Below are 25,311 nucleotides of genomic sequence, written 5' to 3' on the forward strand. Positions count from 1 at the left end.
TGTCCCTCACTGGCCCTTGCCTGGCCCTACAACATCCACACGACCACAGTGGACACAAAAGGGCTCTTCCAGAACCAGGGGAGGCATGACTGGAATGTATGCATTCCACCCACCGCATCCAGCCTGGTATTCAGGCCCTGTCCAGGCCACAGATGCAATCTTGCTGGGGAAATTAGAAAACAGCTCTGGGACACTTCGGTGTGTCTAAAAATCCTCCATCCAAAGCCCCTAGAGCTCGAAGGGTCTGAGAATTCTAAAGAGATATTTGCCAGGGTCTCCCGCAAGCACTGTAGGGAGCAGGAAGGCACGAGAAAAAGAAGAGTCTCTGCTTCATAAACACCAAGGCTTTGCAGCAAGTGGGGGACACTGGAAAATCTAGACCCATCACCTAACTACTGCACCCCACTTCTATGCTGCTGCCCTCGCCAAAGACAAAATCAGACAGGCTAACCAAGAAAAGTCTACTCTCCCAAGGCTCTGGAAACAGGGGCCTGGGTCCCACCTCCACTGTGACAAACATCAGCACTCATTCAGCTGAAGTCGGCGTCCCCAGTCCTGACCCACCTCTGGCTCCAGCAGCTCTGGAAAAGGCTTTCAGGAAGTGAGGCTGTCCGCCTAGGGCAGGAGAGAGTCACCAGGGAGCCTCGCGAACAAAAGAACCCACACTGCCCCCCCGCCCCCCCCCCCTGCCCAGGGAACTCGAAGCGTAAGGTGCTTGCGACACTGACACTGTGCTTGGGCCTCTTGCTAGTCGTGCACCCCGGCTTCGGTCACATGCGCTAAGTGTGTCCCTCCCTCCAGGGCTGCTGTGAAGGAAGCTCGGGAGCAGACCCTCCGCTCAAGTCCTCTAGAACCATCCGGGATCTGTCCGCCATCATACAACCCTCAGAAAAGCCTGAACTCTTCAAGCTGCTGCTGACACGCACCAGCACCACGCACCAAAGACTAGGTTCCGAACACTAACGTCTGCCCTTTGGAGGGGCGGGTGGGGGACCCTCCTCGTGTTGTACAGCCTGTCATTTATGCTTTACCACCGCAAAGCTGTCTTTTATGCAGTAGCTTTCTGAAGACTGGAGCTCGCGAGTTACGTACACAGCTTGCCTCTCAGGACACCCCGGCTCAGAAGCCTCTGGGCCAGCACCTTCTCAAAGGACCTGAACCCTCCACGGACACTTGCCTTAGCCGGCCTCCTCCTTCAAGCACAGGCCCCAGGGCCTCGGCCCAAACCCAAAGTGGCCCAGGGGCTTGGAAGCCTCTGCCTTTCAAGATGTCTGAACGTAAACTTGAATATCACGCCATAAACTACGGGAAAGACGCCCAGATACTGCGGAGAAGGCAACGGCTATTGTGCGTCTGGCAGTGGGTCCGGGTTCCGCAAGGTCTAAAGCGTATACAACTCTACTTTAATAAAAATAAATAAAGAAAGAACGAACTAGAGTGGCCCCTGGGTGGCTCGGTCGGTTAAGCGTCTGACTCTTGATTTTGGCTCCGGTCATGATCTCTCAGGTTGTGGGATCGAGCCCCACATCGGGCTCTGCATTCACAGCTCAGAGCCTGCTGGGGATTCTCTCTCCCTCTCTCTCTGCCCCTGCCCTGCTCACTCATGCTCTCTGCCTCAAAATAAATAAACTTAAAAAAGCAAAAAAAAACAACTTACAACACTGCTAGGTCCCCTCCCAGGGCCTCAGAAGTGAGCTCCCTACAACACTGCTAGGTCCCCTCCCTTCTCCTCAGCAGGATTCCAAAGCAAAGTCAGCAAAATCACGTCAAGACGAGAGAAAATGCAAGAGAGGGTGTGATCTGTTCTCTTCAGGAGCCCCTCCTTAAGCCCCAAGGAGCCCCGGCGAACACAGACCCCAGACTGTGTGGTCTGTGTTGTCAGGGAAGCCTTCTTCTCCTCGAGGGCATTCCCTTGGTGGCCATCTTCAGAGAGCAGCCACTGGTGGCGGCCACGTGTTCCCTTGCCAGCATCCTTCACAGACAGAATGCGGAGGACAGCCTGTCTGTCACACTGTGCCGGACCCGTTTCCAGCAAGGGCAGGAGGGCAGGCGCCCCCCGGGGTCACCCGACCTGGGTTTGGGAGGCGTGACCCGCCTTGCCCTTTTCTGCCCCGTGCTCTACTCTTTCTCTTCCATACACATGTTTGGGGAAACGCGGGCCCAAGGGTGCAGGACACCGGCTGCTGCTTCTCTTAGAGAATGTTTTTCTCTTGTTCTCAAGGAAGAATCCGATTTCTGATGAAAACAGGCGTAAGTCACACCAGCGAGTGAAGCCAGCGAGGTCAGTGCCGGGCTGACGAAATGGGTGGAGGCGCACGGCCGGCCCAACAACACAATGTGGAACCCATTAGAATTTCCACCAGGACAGGGAAGGAAGAGGGCAGACTCAGGCTCTGCTTTATCCCCACCATCCATAAACCCTACCTTGACAGCTCCAGCCGAAGCAAGGCTCTCAAATACAAAAAGAATTTAATCAGATGTGATTCTGACATGCTACCCGCCTCAGAGGGGGCTTTTTCCACCAGTGGGATTAAGGACTGGCTCCTCTCTGGAATGCACGAGAGGTGGCCCCGTGCTAACTGGAGACACCTGTAATCACTGGCGACTGACAAAATTCTTTCGGGCAATTCAGATTAAGCAAACACTTGAGGGCGGGGGGCCGGTGCGCTGAGCCGGCGCGTCTGCAGCTCCCCCCGCGGTCCCACCAACCGGCTCCCTGACGGGAAATAAACCAGTTTCTTCCGCGGGGCCCCCAGGAGCTCCAGCTCAGCATCTGTTTTCTTAGATGCAGTATTTGTCGAGGGGCCGGAGGTGGTACAGAAATAGCTGGGAGACAATGCTTTCGGCTGGCACACGAGTGGGGAACGCGCTGCTGCGTGAACAGGAAAACCGGGACGGGCTGTGGGCGGGGGCGGGGGGGGGGGCCGGAGAATGTCACCCGACCCTGGAGGGAGGGCGCGGACCCCCGCGCCCTGCTCCCCCGCGACGCCCGCAATGCCAGACCCCCCTCTAAGGGAGCACCAGGGAGGCTGAGGCCCAGGGTCCCCTGCAGTGAGTGGGGGGGGCCAGATTCCCGGGTCTCAGGGGATAGTGGCCTCAGGCGAACCCTGGAACCCGCGCTCGCCCCGCTTCGGGTCCCACCCCCCCCCCCCCCCGCCCCGGGACGGCGCCCGGGAGCCCGACCGTAGCCGGTCTCCATGGCAACCGGACAAGCCTGGCCAGAACTGCCCAAGAGATGCCCCGTGAGGGCCCCGTTGCCCCAGCACGCGCCCCGCGGCCTCCCCGCCGGCCGGCTCCGCGCCCCCGGCGCCCCGGCCGCCGCTCCTCGCGCACCCCGCACTCACCTCCGACACAGTCCGCCGCCGCTGCGTTCCCGCGCGGCTCCCACACCAACGTCGGCCCGCGCCCTCGACCCTCGCCCCGCGCCCGCGCGTGGCGCGGCGCCTCCTGCCGGCCGCCCAACGGACGGGGCGGGACCTTAGGGCGGGGCGAGGCCTTTCGGGGCGGGGCCCGACGGGCGGGGCGGTGTCTCCTCCCGCCGGCCACCCAACGGACGAGGACGAGACCCTGAGAAGGCGGGCCCTCAAGGGGGGGGCGGAGCTGGTGAGATGTTGGGCGGGGCGCCAGCGCCACCTGCCGGCCAATTAATGGGTGTGGGCGTGGCCTCAAGATCGGGGCGGGGTCTCCAGATGAGGGCGGGCTGGCTGCGGAGAGACAGGACTAGGCGGCCCACCCCTGTCTCCAGCTCAAGAGGTGGGGCCTCTGCTGGAGAGGCGGGGCCACACTAAGCTCAGAGGCCACTTGCTCATCTAAGGCTCTGGGAGACCGGTGGGCTGTTGTGTCCCCACTTTGTAGTCCCCCAATGGACAGGACCAAGAAAAGGAGGGACAAGGGTAAAGCAAACGCTTACCAAAAGGGGAGCGGCCCCAGTATACGAACATCTAAGACACTGAGAGGAGACAAGGGTGGCAGGTTCCATCTCCCCTACAATCTGTCCCCTACCCCGCAGCCAGAGTTTTAAATGACAAATCAAAACATGACGCCTCTGCTTAAAACGATGCAAAACGGGGCCAGGTCAGCTCCAGGGCTCTGGCCCAACAACCTCGTTGGATAAGGTGTTTTAAAAGAAGCTCGTGTCCTTAAAACTCGCTTTGGCAACAGCCCTCCGGCTGGGGGAAAGACTTTCACTTGGTGAAAGACTGTCCCTTTGTCACATGGGGGATTCATGTGGTCTTGGGTGTAGATGCATAATTCTACCCCTGGGAGTGAAGCTTTTTGCTGCCATCTTGCTATTGGGGTATAAATTCTTATAGTAACGATCGCATACATGCAGGAGGAAAGTGGAGGCTGGGAACGGATATCTATGAGACCACCTACCTACAGTGTGCCAGACCCTATGTGAGGGGCTCTAGCGAGGCCCCAGAGCTCACATCGACTCTTGTGACTCAGATGTTGTCGCTCTCACTTTGCAGACGACGAAATAAAGGTTCAGAGAGGCCGGACAGGTGGAGCCAAGAACTGAGCCTGAGACCACGTGATCGAACAATCCCCTTTACAGGACTCCCCCCATACATGTAAGAACCTTTATAGGACTCCCCATATACATATACACACGCCCAACCTTGACCCTCAAGAGGCAGGTATCAGGGCTGAAAGCAGAGCCTGGTTCTCACCATGACCCAGGCTCATCTCCCACTCCTCCCTGCACCCCTCTTCAGCAGGGGTTGCCAAACTATGGCCTCTGGGCTGCTGCTTTGATAAATAAAGTTTTATTGGAACAGAGCTACACCCATTTGTTTATGTATTGTCTGTAACTGTTTTCTTGCAACAGGGACCTTAAGGCCTGGAATAACTGAGAATGAATACTACTCTCTGGTTCTGTGCAGAAAGAGTTTGCCGGCCCCCCGCTCTTCAGGATCTAGCAATGCCAACTATTTGGCTCAGGCCTTGGAACACCTTTCCTCAAGTCTGTTCGTTTGCTGGGGCCGCCATAACAAAATACCACAAACTGGGCGGCTGCAACTGCAAATATTTATTTGCTCACAGTTCTGGAGACTAGAGGGCCAACCAAGATCAAGGCGTCCGCAGGTTTGGCTTCTCCTGAGGCCTCTGTCTTTGTCCTGCAGATGGCTGTCTTCTCCTTGTGCCCTCACATGGATGTCTCCCTGTGTGCCCCTCTGTGTCCTAATCTCTTACACGGACACCAGTCACACTGGATTAGGGCCCATCCCGATGACCTCGTTCTATCTTAATCACCTCTTAAAGGCCCTAACTGCAAATACAGTTGCATTCTGAGGCAGAGGGAATCAGGGCTTCAACCTAAGAATTTCAAGGGGACACAGTTCAGCCCCTAACCTTAATTGTCATCACCTGGCCAATTGGCACTCTTCCTTTAGGACTCAGGTTAGGCAGCCGACCTCCAAGGAGATCCCCAACAATTCACACCCTCTGGTGTTCACACCCCTGTGGGGTCCCCTCCCGTGCTGAAGAGCGCCTGACCTACGTAATCAACGAGATCTGCCAAAATGACAGCGTGACTTCTGGAGCTAAACCATAAAAGGCGTGGCTTCCTTGCTTTCTCTGGGATCCCTCGCTCTGGGGGAAGCTGCCGGTTGTGTTGAGAGAACACTCAAGCAGCCCTAGAGAGATCCACATGGTGAGAAACCAACAGCCAGCACCAGCCTGCCATCCACATGAGTGCGCCATCTTGGATGTGAGCCCTCCAGCCTCAACAACCTTCAGATGAATGCAGCCCTCACCAAGATGCTGAAGACACCTCGTGAGGGACCCCGAGCCGGAACCGCCCAGCAAAGCTATGCCCCAATTCCCAGAAACTGTGCAATGATAAACGTTTCTTATTAATGTAAGCCACTGAGTTTGGGGACAGTTTGCTATGCAGGAATGGATAACTAATACGCTTTATCCAGGAAGGCCTCCCTGACTGCCGGAGTTGGGTCTAGACGCCTCCCCTGTGCTCCCCGTGGGTTCACATCATATCAAACTATGTTTCTTAAAGACAAATGAGATGTTACTCCTCGGCCCACGCTCCCCCATGACTCCCCTTTGCAGAGACTCAGGCAGGGCTCAAACCCTATCCCAGCTGGCCCTGCTGACCGGCCCACTGCTCCCTCCATCACAGGGCTCCAGCCATACCAAACTCCTGCTTTCAAACCCTCTAAGCTCATTCCCTCCTCTGAAGCCTTCTTCCCTTTGCTGTCTCCTCTTCCTAAAATGCTCCTCCTTTTGTGTCTGAATGCTGGCACCTTCCTCTCATTAAAACTCAGCTCCCATTACTGTCTCCAGACCATTCTCTTGACGGTCATCCCTGTGGTCATTCTCTATCTCATTACCTGTTTTATTTCATTCATAGGCATGTATCACCATCTAAATGTATTTTCTGGAGTATTTAACGCCCACGGGCATCTGTGTTCTGTAAAGGGAGGGACTCCGACTGCCTATACTCAGTACCTATTAGGTAGGTGCTCAGTAGCGGTTAAATGAGTAAACAAAAGGAATGAAGAGATTCCCACCCATCTCCTTTGCTTCCCCTCAACTGGAAGCTTATCAAGGACAAGAACTGAGTTTTATTCATCTTCGTATCCCTGCTCCAGGCCCATGGGCAGGTGAGCAAAACCAGTCTAAACTATAAAGGGTTGAAGGCCTTTGGAAATCCACAAATAAAATGTTGTGTTGAGCTGCCCTCTGTGGCCACCAGAGGGCACCAGAGTCCCGGGACTCAATCAACCAAAGGGGCAAAGGAGCCCAAAGAAAAAGCATCTGGTTAAGGTCAAAGTGCAGGTTTCCAGGGGTGATGGGTCTAGAGGCAGAAAGCCAGGGCTCTTGAGGGGACCAGAAGACAAGGGCAGGTGGCAGCAGGCACATGGAGAGCCTTAGATCCTGGCCCTTCTTTCTGGCCGCATCACTAGAAAGGGTTGGCCAAACAATCCTGGGATCCCATTCCTGATGAACTCACTGCCACAACCCATAAATAGCAGTGCTCCGGGTTGGGCCATTCCTTGTACACTCATCAGTCAAAACTCAGCGATTGTTATTTTTCTTGGCACATCATATGCTGAGCAACTTCCAGTCAACAATGTATGCCCTGGGAAAGCACACGGTACCAGGACTCATGATATTTGAAATTATTCAATTTAAAGTTGATACGTCTATTCTGATGTAGATTTCTAGTAAGCTCAGTAAGCTCCAGTAAGCTTACCTGATGTAGCTCAGGTAAGATATTTAACTGGAAAACAGGAATTCAAGTCATATATATGGGAAATGAAGCCAGAGGTCATAGATGTGTTCAGCTCAAACAAAGGGTTCAGTGCCATTAAAATAAGTGATGTCAAGTCACTTTACTCTTGAGTGTTCGTTTAACAGCACTTGAACATTTACTTGACTGTTAAAGATTTTAGTCTGGGTGGGACTTAAATAATCTACCCCCGCAGTTAATCAATCAACTATTCAGGTAGTGAAGCCTCTGGAAATTCTAGTCCCGGTCTTGGGACTGGGGAACATGTTGAAAAGTTGTTTTTCAATCCCAAGTAGGAGTTAGAATCAATTTCACCAGCCAAAAATATCACCCTGTGATACGATCACAACATAAAATCACAAACATGACCACATGTGGTCTCGAGAAAACACACTCCCCTTGATCTTGGGAGGGCTCCCCCCCCCCCCCCCGTGAGGACTTTTTAGCAGTGTCCAACAGTAGAACACGGCAGGCAGAAGTGAAGTTACACGACTTCCAAGGCTAGGTCGTGAACAACATTATGTCTCCTGCCTGGCTCTTTCTTTCTCTTGGGACCCAGCTGCCACATTGTAAAGGGAAACCCAGACCAACAGGGAAGTCACTTGTGGGTATGGATTAAAATATCTTTGCTTGGGGCACCTGGGTGGCTCAGCTGGTTAAGCATGTGACTCTTGATTTTGTCTCAGGTCATGATCTCCTGGTTGTGAGATCAAGCCCCACCTTGAGCTCAGTGCTGGGTATGCAGCCTGCTTAAGATTCTCTCTCTCCCTCTGTACCTCCCCTATTCGTGCTCTCTAACAAAAGAAAGGGAAGGGGAGGGGAGGGAAAAGAAAGCAAAAAGAAAGAAAAGAAAAAAAAAGATGTCTTTGGGGGCACTTGGGCGGCTCAGTCAGTTAAGCATCCGACTTCAGCTCAGGTCATGATCTCAGTGTTCATGGGTTCCAGCCCTACATCGGGCTCTGTGCTGACAGCTCAGAGCCTGGAGCCTTTGAATTCTGTGTCTCCCTCTCTCTCTGCCCCTCCCCTGCTTGCACTCTGTCTCTCTCTCTCAAAAATAAGTAAACGCTTTTAAAAAATTAAAAAGAAAAATAAAAAATAAACATTAAAAATAATGAAAAAGAAAACAAAAGATGTGTTTGCTTTTGATGTTTTCACAGCTGGAACCTTACCGACCATGGAAAAAGACTGTCTTTTCCAGGGGTAGCCATGAGAGATGTTTATGATTATGGATGTTTTAAGCCACTATATTTTAGGATAATTTGTTTTACCGCAACAGACAGCTAATGCAAGCTTTTTAGTTTACTTCATGCTTTTCTAAATATTCCAAGTTTTCTATAGTGAACAGAGACTGCTTTTATAAAAAGAATGGACAGATGTTATTTGTAAGAAGACAACTGGGCCAGAGTGAGGCATCTTGAATTTTTATTTTTTTTTAAATTCTTTCTACTCCACTGGGAACAAGAACATTCACAGACAGGATTATTCCTCTTCCTACAAATGTTTATCAAACGTTGTGTTAATACAAAATCGCAATTTCACAAACACAGAGAGGGTCCAATACCAGCAGGACATTTTAAAAAAGTCATGCCACAGATGCCAGTCCCCGACGCCGTAGACACTCTAGGTCTAGAAAGACGAGTGTAAAAGACAGTCAGAGCTCCCGCTTCCCCCTCCCCGCCCCCCCCCCCCCCAAGAAAGGCTTTAACAAGCAACAGGAACCATTCCTGCACAGAAGCAGACAGATTCGTAGTGAAACCCGGCAATGTAAACAGGACTGGCAGGCGATTCATTCAGCGGGGTCAGGGCCCGAAATTTGAAATTGCTTATGGAGGCAAAACAGCCCTTGCAAAATTGGGTCCCCTCACGTTTCAAACAGATTCACTGTCTCCCTTCCCAGCCCTGCCTGAATCAAGGCAGACACGCATTCAGCTCGCCGGAGATTTCTATGACCCATCCAGCCCCAGGGCCATCATCACCAGGGCCATCATCACCAGGATAAGAGACCCAAAAATCTGGTCTTGCATTCCTCTCAGTGGGGTCAGGGTTCTGAGCTGCCAGATCCTCTGAGGCTCCTAACTTCTTTCTCTTTAACTGTCCCCATCTGGCCTTGGGCACGCACGTTCCCAAGGTATGGCACCGCGCCGATCCCCACCAATCACGGCAGAACAGGCACTAAGCACCCAGTACCAATGCCCACGGCTTTGCAGGACAGTACCACCCAGAACGATTCCCAGAGCTGATGGTTCAGACCCACTCTTGCGGTGTAAAAGTCACTTGGTGGGTTACAACCAGCAACCTGAATCAATGGCTAGGGGTAGGACCGACAGGGCAGGTAGCTCATACACAAGTTGGGGCTGCGTCGGCGACGGATGTGTAAACTGGAATCACAGTGTAAAATGCATTTCTCCTGATGGGTAGTAATCAAAAAGGTTTGGGAGACGGGTATCTGGGAATAAACGGAGGACTGCTGACCCACGCCAGGCAGATCCCATGACGCACAGGTGACCCTCCTGATATGGGCTGCAGCCGGAGTGATGCATCTCCCCTCCTAACACCACTACGAGGGTGGAGGCCGGTCCTGAGAGCCCATCACAAGGCCAGCTTGCACAGAGAAGGCTGTCAGGAGACAGCAGGTTGGATGGGCACAGGGACTCCACGCAGACCCGGGATAACCAATCAGGGCTGCACCCGCCGCCCACCGCCCACCACGCCCCGGTAACGAACAGCAGTCCCACAACTCAGGGGGCTCACTGGCTGCCAGGCCCTGTGAGAGGCTTTGGGCTCCAGTGTCCGTGCCCCCTATAGAGAGTCCCAGCCCTTGCCAGTTCCCAAAGGCAGGAGCAGAGAATGCAGATGCATCCTCAAGCCTCTCGGGGCTCAGGTAAAACGGACTCAGCTCAGGAACTGAGCGGCCAAGGGATGGCGTTGCTAAAGACAGGAGAACGAGGCCCCACAAGGACGTCAAGGAGAGGCCTTCATCCGCTGCCCCAGAGCTCAGCTCACAGGGAGCAAGCCAGCGGAAGGAGGAGGGTGTGACACCCCAGGGCCATGACTTGGGTTCCAGCCCTGCCCTGCACCACCAGATGACCTTGGGTAAGTCAGGCGGCCTCTCCCAACAGCCTCAGGCTCCCCATGTAATAAGGAAACAGCAATTCCCTCCTGCCAGGTGCTGCCGGGAGAAACATACAAGAAAGATACAAGAACAAAATGTGTACGTGTCTAGAGCTGGGTGTATATGGCCTGTTACGCTGATGAAGAGGGGGATGGAACCGAGAAAGGTGAACCCTGCCGCAGGCAGTGGAAGCTGCTAAACCAGCTGTCCAAAAATATCAAGCTCAGGTCTGCAGCCTGGATGCAAAGGGCCGATGCTTGCAGGAGGCTCTATAGCCTCACCTTCCCAACCTCGGAAGAGAAGGAGGAGATACAGAATGAGCTCACCCCGCTCACCCCACAAATGTGCACCGAGCACCTGCTAAGCGCCATGTGCTGTGCTGGGCACTGGGCATGATCGGTAAAGATGTAGGGCCTGCCCTCAACCGGGTGTCCCTGAGGGTTGCTCACAACCCCTCTGCCTCCCAGTCCCACCCACCTCTCCAGCTCCAGCTCTGGGAGAGTGTTGGTGTGTGCAACATTTGTTACCAACTGTACCACAAAGGGGAAAGTCTCCCAAGGCCCTCCCATTATTTATCTGTTCCTCCGCGTACTTCATGCAAAGGTTTCCCGAGGCTACGTCACAGGCGATGGTCACAGATCGTGTCAAAGCAAGCACGAGAATCCAGTTGTCTTCTGTTAAGCCAGACATTTCAAGAAATTTGCAAGAACGTAAGACAATGCCACGCCTCGACCGGAATCTCTTTTGTTTCGAAAAAATAGTTACTTTGAGTAGAAAAATATGTTACTTAGGTTAATGTGAAATGAAGTTATCTTTACGCGAATAGGTATTTTCAAATATTGTCCCTTTTAACTTCAAGGGTGATGAATGTCAATATTAGAGATAGCCCATAAACACAGGTTCTTTGGTGTCCTCAACGATTTTTAAGGGCACAAAGGGCTTCCAAAAAGTTTGAGAACCACTGATGTACTAGTGTTGTCCAACGGAACCTTCTGGGATGATGAAGATTGTCTTTACCTGCGCTGGGAGCAACTAGCCAGACGTGGCTACTCAGTAAGCACTTCAAATGTGGTTAGTACCCCTGCGGCACTGAATTTCTGTTTTTATTTCATTTTAGTGGACTTACGCGTAAATAGCCACCCGTGTCGACACCAGACTACACAGAGCTTCTCTACGTGATGTATGGTGTTTCTCCGTCCCCTGGGGTTCCCTTTATTTTCCCTGCGCGGTATCTATCAGAGGCGTCTGGGCACAGAGGAGGGTCTCGGTGTTACTCCCGGGAGGAGTTGGGTCCACAGCCCTCTGCTCCCCCAGGGGACCTCTCCTCAATCTGGGGAAGGATCTGCCATGCGGAGTCAAGCCAGCCAGCCCGCCAGTTTGGGCTCTGTGCTCATCCCTGACGTGCACAGTTTGGAAACGGACCAGCAGCAGCTTACAATCAGCTGAGTAAGACCGACCAGCTCTTTTTTTTTTTTTTTTTTTTTTTTTTTTTTTTTTTAAATTTTTTTTCAATGTTTATTTATTTTTGGGACAGAGAGAGACAGAGCATGAATGGGGGAGGGGCAGAGAGAGAGGGAGACACAGAATCGGAAACAGGCTCCAGGCTCCGAGCCATCAGCCCAGAGCCTGACGCGGGGCTCGAACTCACGGACCGCGAGATCGGGACCTGGCTGAAGTCGGACGCTTAACCGACTGCGCCACCCAGGCGCCCCCCGACCAGCTCTTTTTAACAGCAGACCAGACGAAAGCCCAGAGAGGGCAAGTAATCTGCCAAAAGTCACACAGCAAGCGGGAAGCTTCACATCTACGCACGGAAAGCAAGGCCACGGGGGAGGGCTGGTGCTTCCTCCCTGCCAGACCAGGGGGAGCCACGCCACCTGAGCCACCAGGCTGTGAGAGAGGCAGCAGAGGGCTGCACATCCAGTCACCGGACGGCTCAGGATTCGCCACAGCCTTCTACCCAGAGCATGGGCTGCGGGACCCAGGGAAGAAAAGAAAAGTATGGGACGGAAAGGCACTGGCCCCAGCCCGACCTGGCTCTGTGCCCCAGGGATATCACTGCCCCGATTTCATCCTCACTCTCCGGGGACAAAACCGAGCTGTGCCACCCCTTCTGGCTCATGTTCAAGGTCAGCGTTGCTCAGGCTCCCAGACTTGCTCATCTCACCTCAAGTAAGGCAACCAGAAAGGCCGATGGGTCTGGGATCCACACATTTCCTGCCAGCCACCTGTGCGTGGGCAGGTGTCCCGTCGGGACCTGGGGCTCGGAGCCCTCGCAGGGAATCCGGCTGCTGCGGTGAGCGCCGACATCCGGCCAGAGTGTCCTCAGAATAAAGTCTAGGGAGAGACACAGCGCGGCCCCTCCCAGCCACCCGGCCACTAGGAGCCAGATGGCTGCATGCTCCCCCAAATGAGCGTCCTTTGAAAGACTGGTTGGGAGTTTCTGCCCGTGTCTCCCACACTGGCCTGAATACGGGGCTATTGAATGAAGCCTCACACCTTTGCAATAACCGTTCAGAGCACGTGAACCGGCTGAAACAGAAACACGGAGCCTACCACCATTTCAAGTGCTCCTATCCACAGGCTGGGAGTTGCCAGTGTTTTAGGGAGCAGACAGTGGAGTAGGGGAGAGCCCATGGCTGCCACATACTGGCAGTGTGCCCTTGGACAAGTTACTTAACGTCTCTGAGCCTTAGTCTCCAAATCAGTAAAATGGGCTCATACCCACCTCTTAGAGTGCTTGTAAAAACGACATAAATCACAGGGCTTGGGACAAAGCGTACAAAACGTCAGTGACAGAGCCCAATTTCAGGAATGGCCTGTGCATAAACACAGGCTGCTAAGGGGCATTAACGCCGCGAATCTGGGAAACTAAGTGAAAAAGAACCCAAAGCAAGAGCAGTGGTTCGGTGCCCCCCACCCCGGACACGTGTCTGTCCTCTGGAGACTGACTCTATGACCCCACCACTAACGTGCAGGGCACAGCCTCAAAGGGGATGGGCTCCAGAGCAGGGCTTCCAGAAACTGTGTCCAGACCACCCGGAAGAATGCAGACTCCAGAGTGCCATCCTGACCTACTGGCTCAGCAGTCCCCGGGGTGGGGGGGGGGGGGGGGGGAGGCTGGATCTGTGGTTCAGCCAAGCCCTGTGGAGGTTCCCTGGCCAAGCCCTGGGGTCATGATCACTGCTCTGACTTCCTCCAGCAGAGGCATGGCCTTTGCCCCCCCGGTTCACAAGAGAAAGCGGTTCCGTGTGCTGACCGCAATCTCCATCCCGCACGTGAGATGCCGGACGTGGCTGAAAGTCTTGGGTGCCAGCCAGCGTAGGGCCGGACCTGGATCAGGTCCCACCGGCTCCCGGTTCCAGACTCCCGAGGGGGCGTTTCCGAGCATCTCAATGCCACGCCTGACCCCGCACGGGGACCCTGCAGAGCTGGTTTGTTCTCACAACTTGGCATCCCGGGCCGGCCCGGCTCCGTGCGTGAGGGGGCACAGTCAGGAAGCAGTGGGGCAGCGGCGTGCTGGGCGGGCCCGTGCGGGCTTGTGAGGGTCAAAGACGCTCATCCCCTCCCCAGGCATCTTTGGTGGTGTCACTGTGGTAGCTGGAAATTGGCCATGGGAGCATTTACACCAGGGAAATCAGCAAATGCTACACACACTAGTGCTTGGTTTTGCTTTCTCAATCATTAAAAATGCCCAGCCCCGGGGCGCCTGCGTGGCTCAGTCAGTTGAGCGTCCGACTTCGGCTCAGGTCATGATCTCACGGTTTCTGAGTTCGAGCCCCACATCGGCCTCTGTGCTGACAGCTCAGAGCCTGGAGCCTGCTTCGGATTCTGTCTTCCTTTCTCTCTGCCTCTCCCCCACTTGCACTGTCTCTCTCTCTCTCTCAAAACTAACTAAACATCAAAAAAAAAAAATTTTTTTTTTTTAAATGCTCAGCCCAGACTTGGGGGTAGTGCATTTCCTTGGAAATAGGAGATCTGGCCAAGGGCCCTGACATTTGGAGGTTAGATAGTCCTGGCTTCAAAGCTTTGCTCTGCTGGTGAGATGCTGGGTGCCCTTGGGGAAGTCGCCAAACCTCTCTGTGCTTTGGCTTCCTGCTCTGTAAGATCGAGCTTCATCCCACAGAGGGGACTGTGTCAGTCAATGGACAGAGCGTCTATGAAGCCACTAGCATAAAGGCCGGCCCCCAAGAGGGGTGCCATCTGGGGAGGCCTCTGCCTCCCAGCTTCCTGCTCCTTCCCCTCAGACCCGCTGTGCACCACGCCTGTGAGTGTAGCTGTCACATACTCACGTGGAAACGGCTGCCGGACCTATCCTTTCAGGACCCCACAATGAGGTCCCCAGAGCCCACCCTGCGGCATCGGGTTGCACGGTAGGCGGTGCCTTTCTAAGTCACTAGACTCACTTCTCAGACCTCTGAGCTCTCCCTGCCCCTCTTAGCCCCTGAGCTGTCCCCGCCCCTGCTTCCCAAAGGAGGCCTGAGCTGGGAAAACATTCCCAGCGCTTCAGCTTTTGCAGACGAAATGGAAAAGAGAGCTTGGTGTGCGGATAACCCCAGAAAACCCAGGAATCCCACGTTCTGGGGAAGCCCTCTACATCACCCCGCTGTGTGGGGCCCCCACCCCCACCGTCAGTCTAGACCCACTTGGGACTCCCATCCCGCACCCACCGGTGACCGGTGCCCTCCTAGGGTGCTCCCAGCCTGAGCCCGATGCTGACGGGGAGAAGGGACGCTCCGTCCTGTTCCCACCACACGTGCAATTTCCAGTCAAGAAAGGCAGGTCTGGTGTGTGGCGTTGGCTTAAAGACCCCTGGCCCGAGAGACCGCTGGCCCCGGGGACTACCCTCGGCAAGTTCTGCCCAGGACCCATCAGGGGGGTCCCACCGGCTGGCAGGCAGGCCTCACCAGCAAGCACACCTGCTCTGGCTTGCCCAGACGACCGCCAGTGGACTCAGTCAGCAGGCTGTCACCTCCAGGCCTGTCCCCCAGCCCGGCCAAGCGGCGGGAGCCTCCCCAACCGGCCTTCATCCCTCCCTGCTCACCGGCTCCCACCCCTCACCCACCCCAGCAGTGTCCACCTAACTCAGGAACAGCTGCTGAAGCACCCAGAACATCAAAGAGGTCTGCAAACCGCCTCCCTGGCTCCTTGGGGCATGATGGTCACTTTGCTGGGTCGTCCTGGCATACGACAGCCTCAAAGGTGGCCAGGAAGAGGGGGCTGGCTTCTGAATTCCCAGTGTCCCGCCCTCTCCACCCCTGCATGTCCAATGCACAGACTAGAATGCTTACCCACAGGAGGGGATGGCCTGAGCAACATCTTGTCCTTTCCTGTACTGTTTGTGACACATTTTGGAAGAGGTCCAGGGTCTGGGTTTAGATGAAATGGAATGCTGGGAAACTCACTTTCACAACGATGCTGAGGGAGAGAAAGGGTTCACAGGAAACACCCTGAAGTGGAATAAGGGGAAGGAATGTGGTCAAGGCCCTACAGAGCGGTGTCCTCACCAGCCTGTCCACAGTCTGAAATTCCACCGTTAGTGATTCATTCCTCTGGCTAGTACCGCTGACACGCCTAGAAGGGGGTCACCTTCATTATCAGAGGTTGGTTCCCACGTGGACCACTAAGAGAGCTATGAGGATACGAGGCTGGGAGTTTAATTCGTTATCCTACTGAACCTTCAAGCAACGCTGCAAAGTGCCGCCTTACTATACCCATTTTATAGCTGAGGACACTGAGGCACAGAGAGGTTAAGGAACTGGCCCAAGCCCTTACTAACAGAAGATGCCACATTTGATGTCAGACCCAGCAGGACACAGTGCCTCTCTCAAAGAGCTCCTGGATCGGGAAGCAGGTGCAAGGACCAGGGTGACAAAGGACAGAGATCAAAGCTGTGGTGCAGGTGAGCACAGGGGGTGTTGGGAAGCAGGCGGGAGCCCCCCAAGTCAGAGGAAGGCCGGAAGTCCCTCGATACTGACGCCCGAGCAGGGCTTTGAAGGAGGAGTGGGGATGAGACGGGTGGATGGAGGGGTGAACCCGCGCCTCAAAAGGTGTGGGGCACAAAGGGGCAGGCTGCCTCGGGGGGGGGGGGGGGGGAATGATGCAAGACCAAAACGGCAGGAGGAGGGGGCAGGAAATGAAGGTATCACATAAAGAGCTCAGCTGCAGAGCCACTGAGGTCCCAGGTCCCAGGCACCCAGGCCTGGTCCCGTAACGGGGCTTTGGCTGTGACAGGACTTTCACATCAGCTTGGCACGGGGCTGGGGCCTTGCTTTGGGAGGTTTCCTGATGGGCTTCCCAGAGCTAAGGCGAGCCCCTCCCCCTGCCTCAGGCCCAGGCAGAGATCACAGCACTGCGTCCCTGCCCCCATTCAGGGAAGAGCGCCTCCCCAGGGCCCCGCCCCCACAAAGCTTCCTCTCCTCATCCCCAACCTCCAACCCTGACCCCAACTGATGGCGAGCAGACCAGATGAAGGCAGCTTCCAGAGGCTGGGAGTGCCAGCGGAGACACACAGACATGCACGCGTGTGTGCACACCCGCACACACCCACGCACAGGCCCGAGAGGAAAAAAATCCCCAAAGCATCTGCTGGCTCAGAACCCGCCTATCTCAGGAATGTGTTGGATGATTTAAAACTGGCTTCGGTACACGGAGATTCCAGATGCTGGGACCCTGAAGTATCCTGGAATGTACTAGAACGAAGCATAAGGCATCCTGTCTTTTTGCCCACCCAACTCTGGTTGGGAGTCGCAGACTGAGGCCTGTCTACCTTGAGACAGAGGTTTGATCCAGAGATTCTGAGATTCCCATTCAGATCGGGGGCTGGGCCTGGATCCCCTCCCGAGTAAATGTCCACGAGCCAGGTCAGAGCGGCCAGCCCAGCCCCTGGAGGAGGCTGTGAGGACAGGTCCCTGGAGGCCTTGACATTGGGCTGCTGGGGGCTTCAGAGGTGGGAGTATCCCAACACTGGAGACACTCTGCCCAGATCCCTATGGAACCTTCCCTCTGGGGCTCATGGGAGGAGCCTCTCAGGGCCACTGATTGGCAACAAGCAAGAATCACCGAATGTTGGCATCACGAGCCCTAAACGTGGAGCAGGCCAGCAAGTTCCAGGCCCACCGCACCCCGCCCCCCCACCCAACGAATGGCTGATAACTTCTCTGGGTTTGTCAGCATAAGAAGAGAACGCCTGCCCTGAGGTTCTCTGCACCGAGAACCAGCTACAGTGGAGCACAAGGTCAGGTATGCTCAGGTTGCCTGCCTTAGTTTCCCCTTACTGCCCCCAGACCGCCCACTCCAGGGGCTTCCCCGAAAGGGACAAGGGAGAAGGAATGCAGGAGGCAAGCACGCTCCCCCGCCTGGAGACAGACATTTAACTGGTGGCCACGACCCCAGTGCAGGGCACGCCAGGCGAGAAAGGCTAAGAGGCGCCATCATGAGTGCTGAGCTGCCCTGAGCACCGCCTGGAGGAGAATTCTGATGCCGCACCATGCTGCAGTTGATTGGTAATGTCTGCTGTGGTCACAGGTATTCACCATCCCTGATCTAAAGCTGGGTGACTCCCTGAACAGGGCGCGATTCCCCAGCCAGGACTTTGGTAGCAGAGGAGGCCCTGGCCGGTCGGGTACAAACAACCCACTGACTCCCTAACAGATTTCTGAGGACGTTAAGGAGCACATATTGGCCCAGGGTCCCCCCCAGTTTGCCAGGACAATGTCTGCTCCCTTTTCTGAAGACATTAATGTTGTCTGTATTAGGAAACGCTTGCCTAGAATAGAAACACATTACAGGGTTAACTTCTCCTCTGTAAATATGACTAAATGTGTTCTTTCTCACCTGGGACCCTAAGGACGTTCTGGCTGTTACCAACCAGAAGTAGCCTCAGACCCATCAAAAGCTCTGCCCGTGGACACGCAGACGGGCCTGGGCGCTGTGCTCTGGACCAACGTTCACAGAAACACTTCCCATGATGCTCTGCCCCGTGCAGTCTGGGCCACCTCATTTGGACACCTTGGTCTGCAGGGTGCTGGGCAGATAGAGGTACCTCCAGATGGCATAGTAGTGGGTGCCAGCACCAAATGCCACAAAGAGATGCCAGATGGCGTGGGCAAAGGGGATCCTCCCGTCACTCTTGAAGAACACCATGCCCAAGCAGTAGAAGACCCCTCCGGTCATCAGCTCCCAAATGCCCTCGGTGTTGGGCTGTCGGCAAGAACAAGGGTGGGGCGCAGGTCAGAAGAGCAGGCAGCAGGGCCGGGAGCACCCCACCATCCCCCCTCCCACCCAACGAAAAGAGACGTGCATGGTGAGCCTCCCCAGATTCCCGGGAAGGGTGTCCCCACATGTGCTGTCAATTCCCCCCAGATTAATTCTCAAATGTCACTCGGTGCTATCAAAATCTCAAAGAATATTCTACAGTCTATCTTTTCTAAAAATTAACACATCTGGGTATACACCCAAAAGAAGTGAAGGCAAGGACTTGGACAGATACGTGTACAGCCAGGTTCACAACAGGCAAAGCGTGGAAGCAACCACACGTCCATCCACGGATGAATGGATAAATGAACCACTGTTCTTGTCAGTTCACGCAATGGACTATCTCACTCCGAGCTAACAAGGAAGGAAACTCTGATGAACCTGGGGGACGTGATGCTGAGTGGCATAAGCCAGACACAGAAGGACGAACACTGTAGGATGCCACGCATATAAGGTCCCAGGACTTCATCAAATGCATGGAGGCAAGAAGTAGAATGGAGGTGACCAGGGGCTGGGGAGGAGGAACAGGGAGTCAGTGTCTAACAGGGACAGAAGTTCAGTTAGGGAAGATGAGAAGGTTCTGGACATGGACGGTGGCGACAGATCCACAATAACGTGAATGTGCTTAACGCCACTGAACTGTATACTTAAAACGGCTAAAATCATCAATTTTATGTATATTTTATCACAATTTTTTTAAAAGTAATACATGTCCATGGTGAAACATTTTAGAGAAACCAAACCAAAAATACGAAGAGAAAAGTAGTGAGGGCACCTGGGCGGCTTAGTGGGTTAAGCGTCTGACTCTTGATTTCGGTTCGGGTCATAATCTCACGGTCCATGGGATCGAGCCCCGTGCCGGGCTCTGCAGGGACAGCACGGGGCCTGCTTGGGATTCTGTCTCCCTCTCTCTCTCCGCCCCTCCCCCACTAGTGCGCGTGCTCTCTCTCTCGCTCTCTCAAAATAAATAAACTGAAAAAGAAAGTAGTAGTCCCAGCCTTCAGAGATGAGCACTATCAACAAGGGAGTCGTTCGTGGTTAAAGGAACAGCAGAGACTGCGTGAGAACTTGCCATGCCACCCCCCCATGCCCCTGGGTCCACTTTTACACGCATCACAGGCTACCGCTGTTAACAGTGCTTTACGGTATCCTTCCAGAAACGTTCTCTCCACGTGCAATACGCAACATGCACTTCATACGTATGTACTATGCACAGGAACCGATCTTTCTCGATCATTCCAGATAAACGGGCTCACGCCATCCCCACCATGCTGTGACTCCATGCTGGATTCACTCCTCTGCTGGGGATTGGTCTGCATTCCCACAGCGGGAGCCATCTCCATTCTTTTCAGCCGCTGCGGAGCATCCCGGGGGATGCACGTCCGCCAACGTATGTGCTCAGTCCTCGAGAGTGTGGCGCCTCCCAGTACTTGCCACGTGCCGGGCACTGCATGAACGACCTCGGTGGGTTATCTGACGCCACCTTCACAACGTCCTCATGAGGCGGGTGTCACTCTATATGGCGGTCATGGAAACATGCCCACGACACGTGGTAAGCGAGCAAAGCACACTGCAGAGCAGCACATTTCGTGTCACCTCGTCTTTTTAGAAGAAAGCCAAGTCAGCGTGTCTGCAAAGCCACGTGGACTTGCATGTAAATAAATAGAAAGGACACACAGCAACCAGAATGGGGGTTGCAGCTGGGGCGGGATATTGGGAGAAGGCAGAAGGCGGCTTTGGCTCGTCCACATACTTTCAGGCTCATTTTTTGCAGTGACTATGTGTTTAAATATATGCTTACCATATACAAGTATATAAGTACTTAAATGTATGCAAGTATACATGTACTTAAATATGCAATACATAAGTTGATGGATACCGTATAATTTAAAATTTATCCCACGTCATTCATAAAATTTAAAACATTTTTAATAAATTTAAATGAGTCTTTAAAAATTTGAAAATATGTATTTAATATATATTAATCATGTAATATTTAATATATTTCATAAAATTTGTAAGAATTTGAAAATAAATTCAAATACAATTTTTTAACGTTTTGATTTTGAAAATACTTACTGAATATAAATTATACAATGCAATATAATAAAATTCATTAAAATTTTGAAAGAAATTTAGTAGCTTTAAATTAAAAAACACTTCATAGAAATTATAAAAATGTAATGTTTAATATACTTCATAAATTTTAAAAAATTTTAAAAATTTAAATTTTTCTTTATTTTTTTTAATATAATTCATTGTCAAGTTAGCTGACATACAGTGTATACAGCAGCACGCTCTTGGCTTCAGGAATAGATTCTCACGACTCATTGCTTACATACAACAAACACCCAATGCTCATCCCGACACGTGCCCTCCTCAATGCCCATCACCCATTTTTTAAACATAAATTTAAATTTCTTTAATTCAAAAACTTTTTTGGTAATATAAATTATACAGTGTAATATTTAGTTTAATATAATTCATACTTTTTTTTAACTTTTATTTATTTTGAGAGAGAGAGAGCATGAGCAGGGGAACAGCAGACAGAGGGAGAAGAGAGAATCCCAAGCAGGCTCTGTGCTGACAGCCTCAGATGCAGGGCTCAAACTCACAAACCAGGAGATCATGACCCGAGCCTAAATCAAGAGTCGGACTAAGCCACCCAGTCACCCCTAATTCATAAAATTTTTTAAATAAGTTTAAATACTAAATTTTTTTTAATTTTAAAATATTTAATATAAAATACACAGTGTAATATTTAATATATTTCATAAGATTTTTAAAAATTTAAGAATACATTTAAAGTACGTTTAAGATTTTTAAAACTTTAAAAATATTTATTTAATATAAATTAGATAGTGTAATATTTAACTTAATACACTTCATAAACTTTTTTTAAAAAGCAATTTAAATAATTTAACTTTAGAAACTTAAAAATATTTAATATGAATTACATAATTTAATATTTAATAGATAACTTAAATATACGTACTTAAATGAAAATAAACTTGGAGGGGGGAAAAAGCAACCTGTAAGAATAAATACAAATCATCGGGAAAATGCTGAGCAGGAGGACTAATGGGGCCACGGATTAAAACGCAATTAAGCTACACTAAGTAAAATGGTCTGGTGCCAGGATAGAGACAGTCCCCTTGATGAAACAGAATTGAAATCTCGGAAGCAGACGCACATATATGCATGAATTTAACAGTTTCACACAGCGGTTTTCAACGGCAGATAATGGACATCACTGGCTAAGTATTCGGGGAGGAATCACCACGTACAGGAGAAACAAGAGTTAGAAGAAAAGTTACCTATTAAAGGTTAAACCACAAAAGAAACAGGAGAAAATACTGGTGACTGTTATCCCTAAACTTGGGGAAAGGAAGACCTTCCTAACCATAACGCTTAGGATAAAACCCATACAATTTAAAAAACAAACAAACAAACCTGTGAGATTTCACGGAATATCCTTTTGACATCAACCAACAATAACAGTATAAAAATAATAAACTGTTACTTGGCCTAGGGAGGGTACCGGGCAGGCTGAATTTACTGTGCCCACCTCACAGATGGGGCAACTGAGGGTCAGGGAGGAGACAGGGTCCATGCACGGCCACCAGCTTCTTCTCTTCCTGGGCGGGGGCCTCAGTCCTCTCCCTGCAAGGCTCTGCCCCTCACAGGCTGGGCAAAGCTACCCGGAGATCCTATGCCCCACAGTCTGAGGTTATGGGGGTACACCCTGGCCTGGCCACTCAGGGGCCACAAAAGCGCTGCCGGCTGCATCCTCTCTCGGTGTCCCATCTCCAGTGACGCCCGGTGCAAGGACGCTGGATCCTGTGGGTACGCCTCCCGCGCTCCATATGGGCTCAGAGAGTGTGCAGTGAGGGAACCTGGTCGCCCTTTCTGGGCTTGGTTTGGGAGCTTAGGATGTGGCAACACCAAAGGGGGTAATCATTAAGTCCTGAGACTCGGCTCTGCCTCCGTGCCCAGGGATGTTATATTACAGATTTAATTTAGCAACTGGGTACTACGTCCCACGCACCATTCTAATCCCTCTCCGTGGGATTTAATCCTTAAACACACAGCAGGGCTGAAGCGTGGAGGGTCACAGCTCACTGGAGGTTGGGCACAGTCAGTGCTGCAGAGCCGAGGAGTCGAGCCCCCCTCCCCCCCCCCCCCCCCAGGATTAAGCTGCATGCTCTACGGCCTCTCTAGACCTCACTCTGCCCGTGTGCCAGAGGAGGGGCTCCGACTGGACAACCCCGAGAGTCACCCCGGGTCCCTCCGGCCAGCCGGGAGCCCCCAGGCCGGGTGGGTGGTACTTACCATTGAGAGGATGACCAGGGCGGGGAAGAAGCCCATGATAACATAGCAGAGCAGCTCCACGAGCTTGTACCTGGCGGGAAGACAAGCCATCTGGGCCTCGGGACAGCATAAGGCTCCCCGTGCTGGGTAGGAGGGGACCCCTGACCGAGTGAGGAGGACTCCACCCTCTGCCCAGCACCCCTCGGCTCAGATGCCACCCAGCTACACGCAGCAGGTGCTGGCGGAACTGGGTGGTCCTGGCTTCCGCCCTCGCGAGGGCAGGCCAGGATTGCCAATGCTGAGTGTGGCATGCGTGTGGGCGCTTGCCACGCTCCAGCCCGGACGGTCATTACCATGTCATCTGAGCACCTCCTCCCGCTGGGCCCAAGCAGCCGCCTTCCATCCACCCGAGTGGCCACATCGACTGACACCTGCGTGCCAGGAAGTCAACTGTTCCCTTTTGCTTCTCTGTTCCTTTCCTCACCCGACAACAGGACGGAAGTAAAGGGAGCCCCCGTCATCTGCTAACCCGGTTTAGGGAAGGTGGGCAACACGTGACCCACAGGGCCTTTTCAAAAACCTCTTCAGATTGAGCCTACAGGCTGTGGCCTTGGGGCCATCCACGGGCCCCGGCCCCAGGATATCAGGCAGAGCAGTGCCGTCACGCTTCGGAGTCATCTTGGGGGGGTCTCATCTCCCCAGGAGCAGAGAGGAGGCCCCGCCTCCCCTGGGCTCCCACTCCCACTCCCACCCCCGCCCTCCCAGCCCTGGCTTACCGCTCATGGAAGAAGAAGACATAGACGGTGCCCACAGAGGCCATGATCCAGACCAGCCAACGCATATGCGAGGCCCAGGGGCCCAGCTCCCGAAGGTTCAACCTGGGAGAGAGCCGAGGGCACAGCCTGAGGGGGGTTGCTCCCTTCCCTGCCACAGGAAGGCTGACCCCGGAGAAAGCCTGTGCCCTAAGGCTCCCCAGATGGGCCATGGGCTGTCATGGAAAAACCCGAGAAACGCTGTTTGGTATGTGCACACGGCTCAGAAAGGACATTCATCACAGCACGGACCACACAGGAAGAGCCAGAAGGTACCCAAATGTCTGCCAGGAGGGGAAGGGGGACTGGTTATCAACTTCCTGCCTCTCAGCTCCAAACCCCCACTTTCTGCCTGCTCCGAGATAACAGAGACAAGGGAGCCAGACCGAGTCCATTCTTCCCCGGCCGCAGGCATGATGTTGGGCTTTGTCGGGGATGCAGTGAAGACGCTTCGCAGGAGGAAAGGCTCTTCCTTCCGGACCCCTGCGGTCCTCCCACCACATTCCCTGGGGAGCAGGCTTTTCTCTCCACTGCTCAGCCAGGCTGTTTCCCCAGGGCGAGCTGCCTGGAGGGGCACGGCTTTCTCCAGCACTTGGCCTCAGCTGTTCTCCAGGTGTTGACCTGGGTGCCGGCGGTACAGCGGCAGGTCCCGGATGCTGCAGGCCCGTGGCCCAGGCCAGGGGGCTGCTCCCTGCATCCTGTCTTCAGCCCCACACACCTGCACACGGGGCCCCCTCCCCCGTCAGGGACTCCCGTCCAGCAGTCTGACCTTCACCCTGAGCAGCTGTCTGCACGACTGGACCGCACCGAAACGCTCTAGGTTCCTGCAGGGGCCTCTCTAGCTGCTGGTTCCAGGAGCACCCAGCAAACAGCAGCTTCCCCGGCACGGAGCAAGTGCTAAAGCTCGGTACGTCCTGTGGCTGGCCTCCCCCGGCACCCCAGAGGGCTGATTTCCAGCAAGCTGCACCCACAAGCCCCTCAGGAGCTCCTCTGCCATCCCGTGCGCAAAGACCGGACCCTTTTTGGGGCGCCTGGGTGGCTCAGTTGGTTAAGCGACTTCAGCTCAGGTCATGATCTCATGGTTCGTGAGTTCAAGCCCTGCGTCGGGCTCTGTGCTGATAGCTCAGAACCCGGAGCCTGCTTCGGATTCTGTGCCTCCCTCTTTCTCTCTGCCCTTCCTCTGCCTGTGCTCTCGCTCACTCTCTCTCTCTCTCTCAAAAACAAATAAACATTAAAAAAAAAAAAAGAAAGACCAGACCCTTTCCAATGAGGTGGGAGGTCTGCCCTGGATGGAGGGACAGGTCCATAGTTGTCCCTTGTATCTGCCGCTCCTGGCTTCTCTGGATTTGTCACTGACGCTGGTTAACCAATTCTCCACTATTCCAATCTCCTATTATTAATTCTTTATACCAAATTATCCGTCAGAGCGGTTTGAAAATAGAACCATCTGCAACTAGGCGCATACATCTCCAAGGCATGCCGGCAGGTGTTGGGGCGGGGAGCGAGTGGAGAACAGCAGGGCTGTATTATCTGCACATGTGAAGACAGACCTGTAAATGCACAGACAC

General features: G+C 53.4%; 1 protein-coding gene across 1 annotated transcript in view; it reads right to left on the reverse strand.

Annotated features, from left to right (window-relative positions):
- Nucleotides 1-23,842, reverse strand: part of RADIL (Rap associating with DIL domain) — an 85,564-nt gene extending 61,722 nt beyond the window's left edge. The window contains exons 1-2 of the mRNA XM_047838972.1: nucleotides 23,708-23,842; nucleotides 22,953-23,022 (exon numbers count right to left, since the gene is read on the reverse strand). Coding sequence (XP_047694928.1) covers nucleotides 22,953-23,022; nucleotides 23,708-23,729 — 92 coding nt within the window. The 5' untranslated portion in view covers nucleotides 23,730-23,842. The remainder of the gene's footprint in view (nucleotides 1-22,952; nucleotides 23,023-23,707) is intronic.
- Nucleotides 23,843-25,311: the final 1,469 nt, after the last annotated feature.

Source organism: Prionailurus viverrinus, chromosome E3 (genome assembly GCF_022837055.1).
Source record: "Prionailurus viverrinus isolate Anna chromosome E3, UM_Priviv_1.0, whole genome shotgun sequence".
NCBI classification, from domain to species: domain Eukaryota; kingdom Metazoa; phylum Chordata; class Mammalia; order Carnivora; family Felidae; genus Prionailurus; species Prionailurus viverrinus.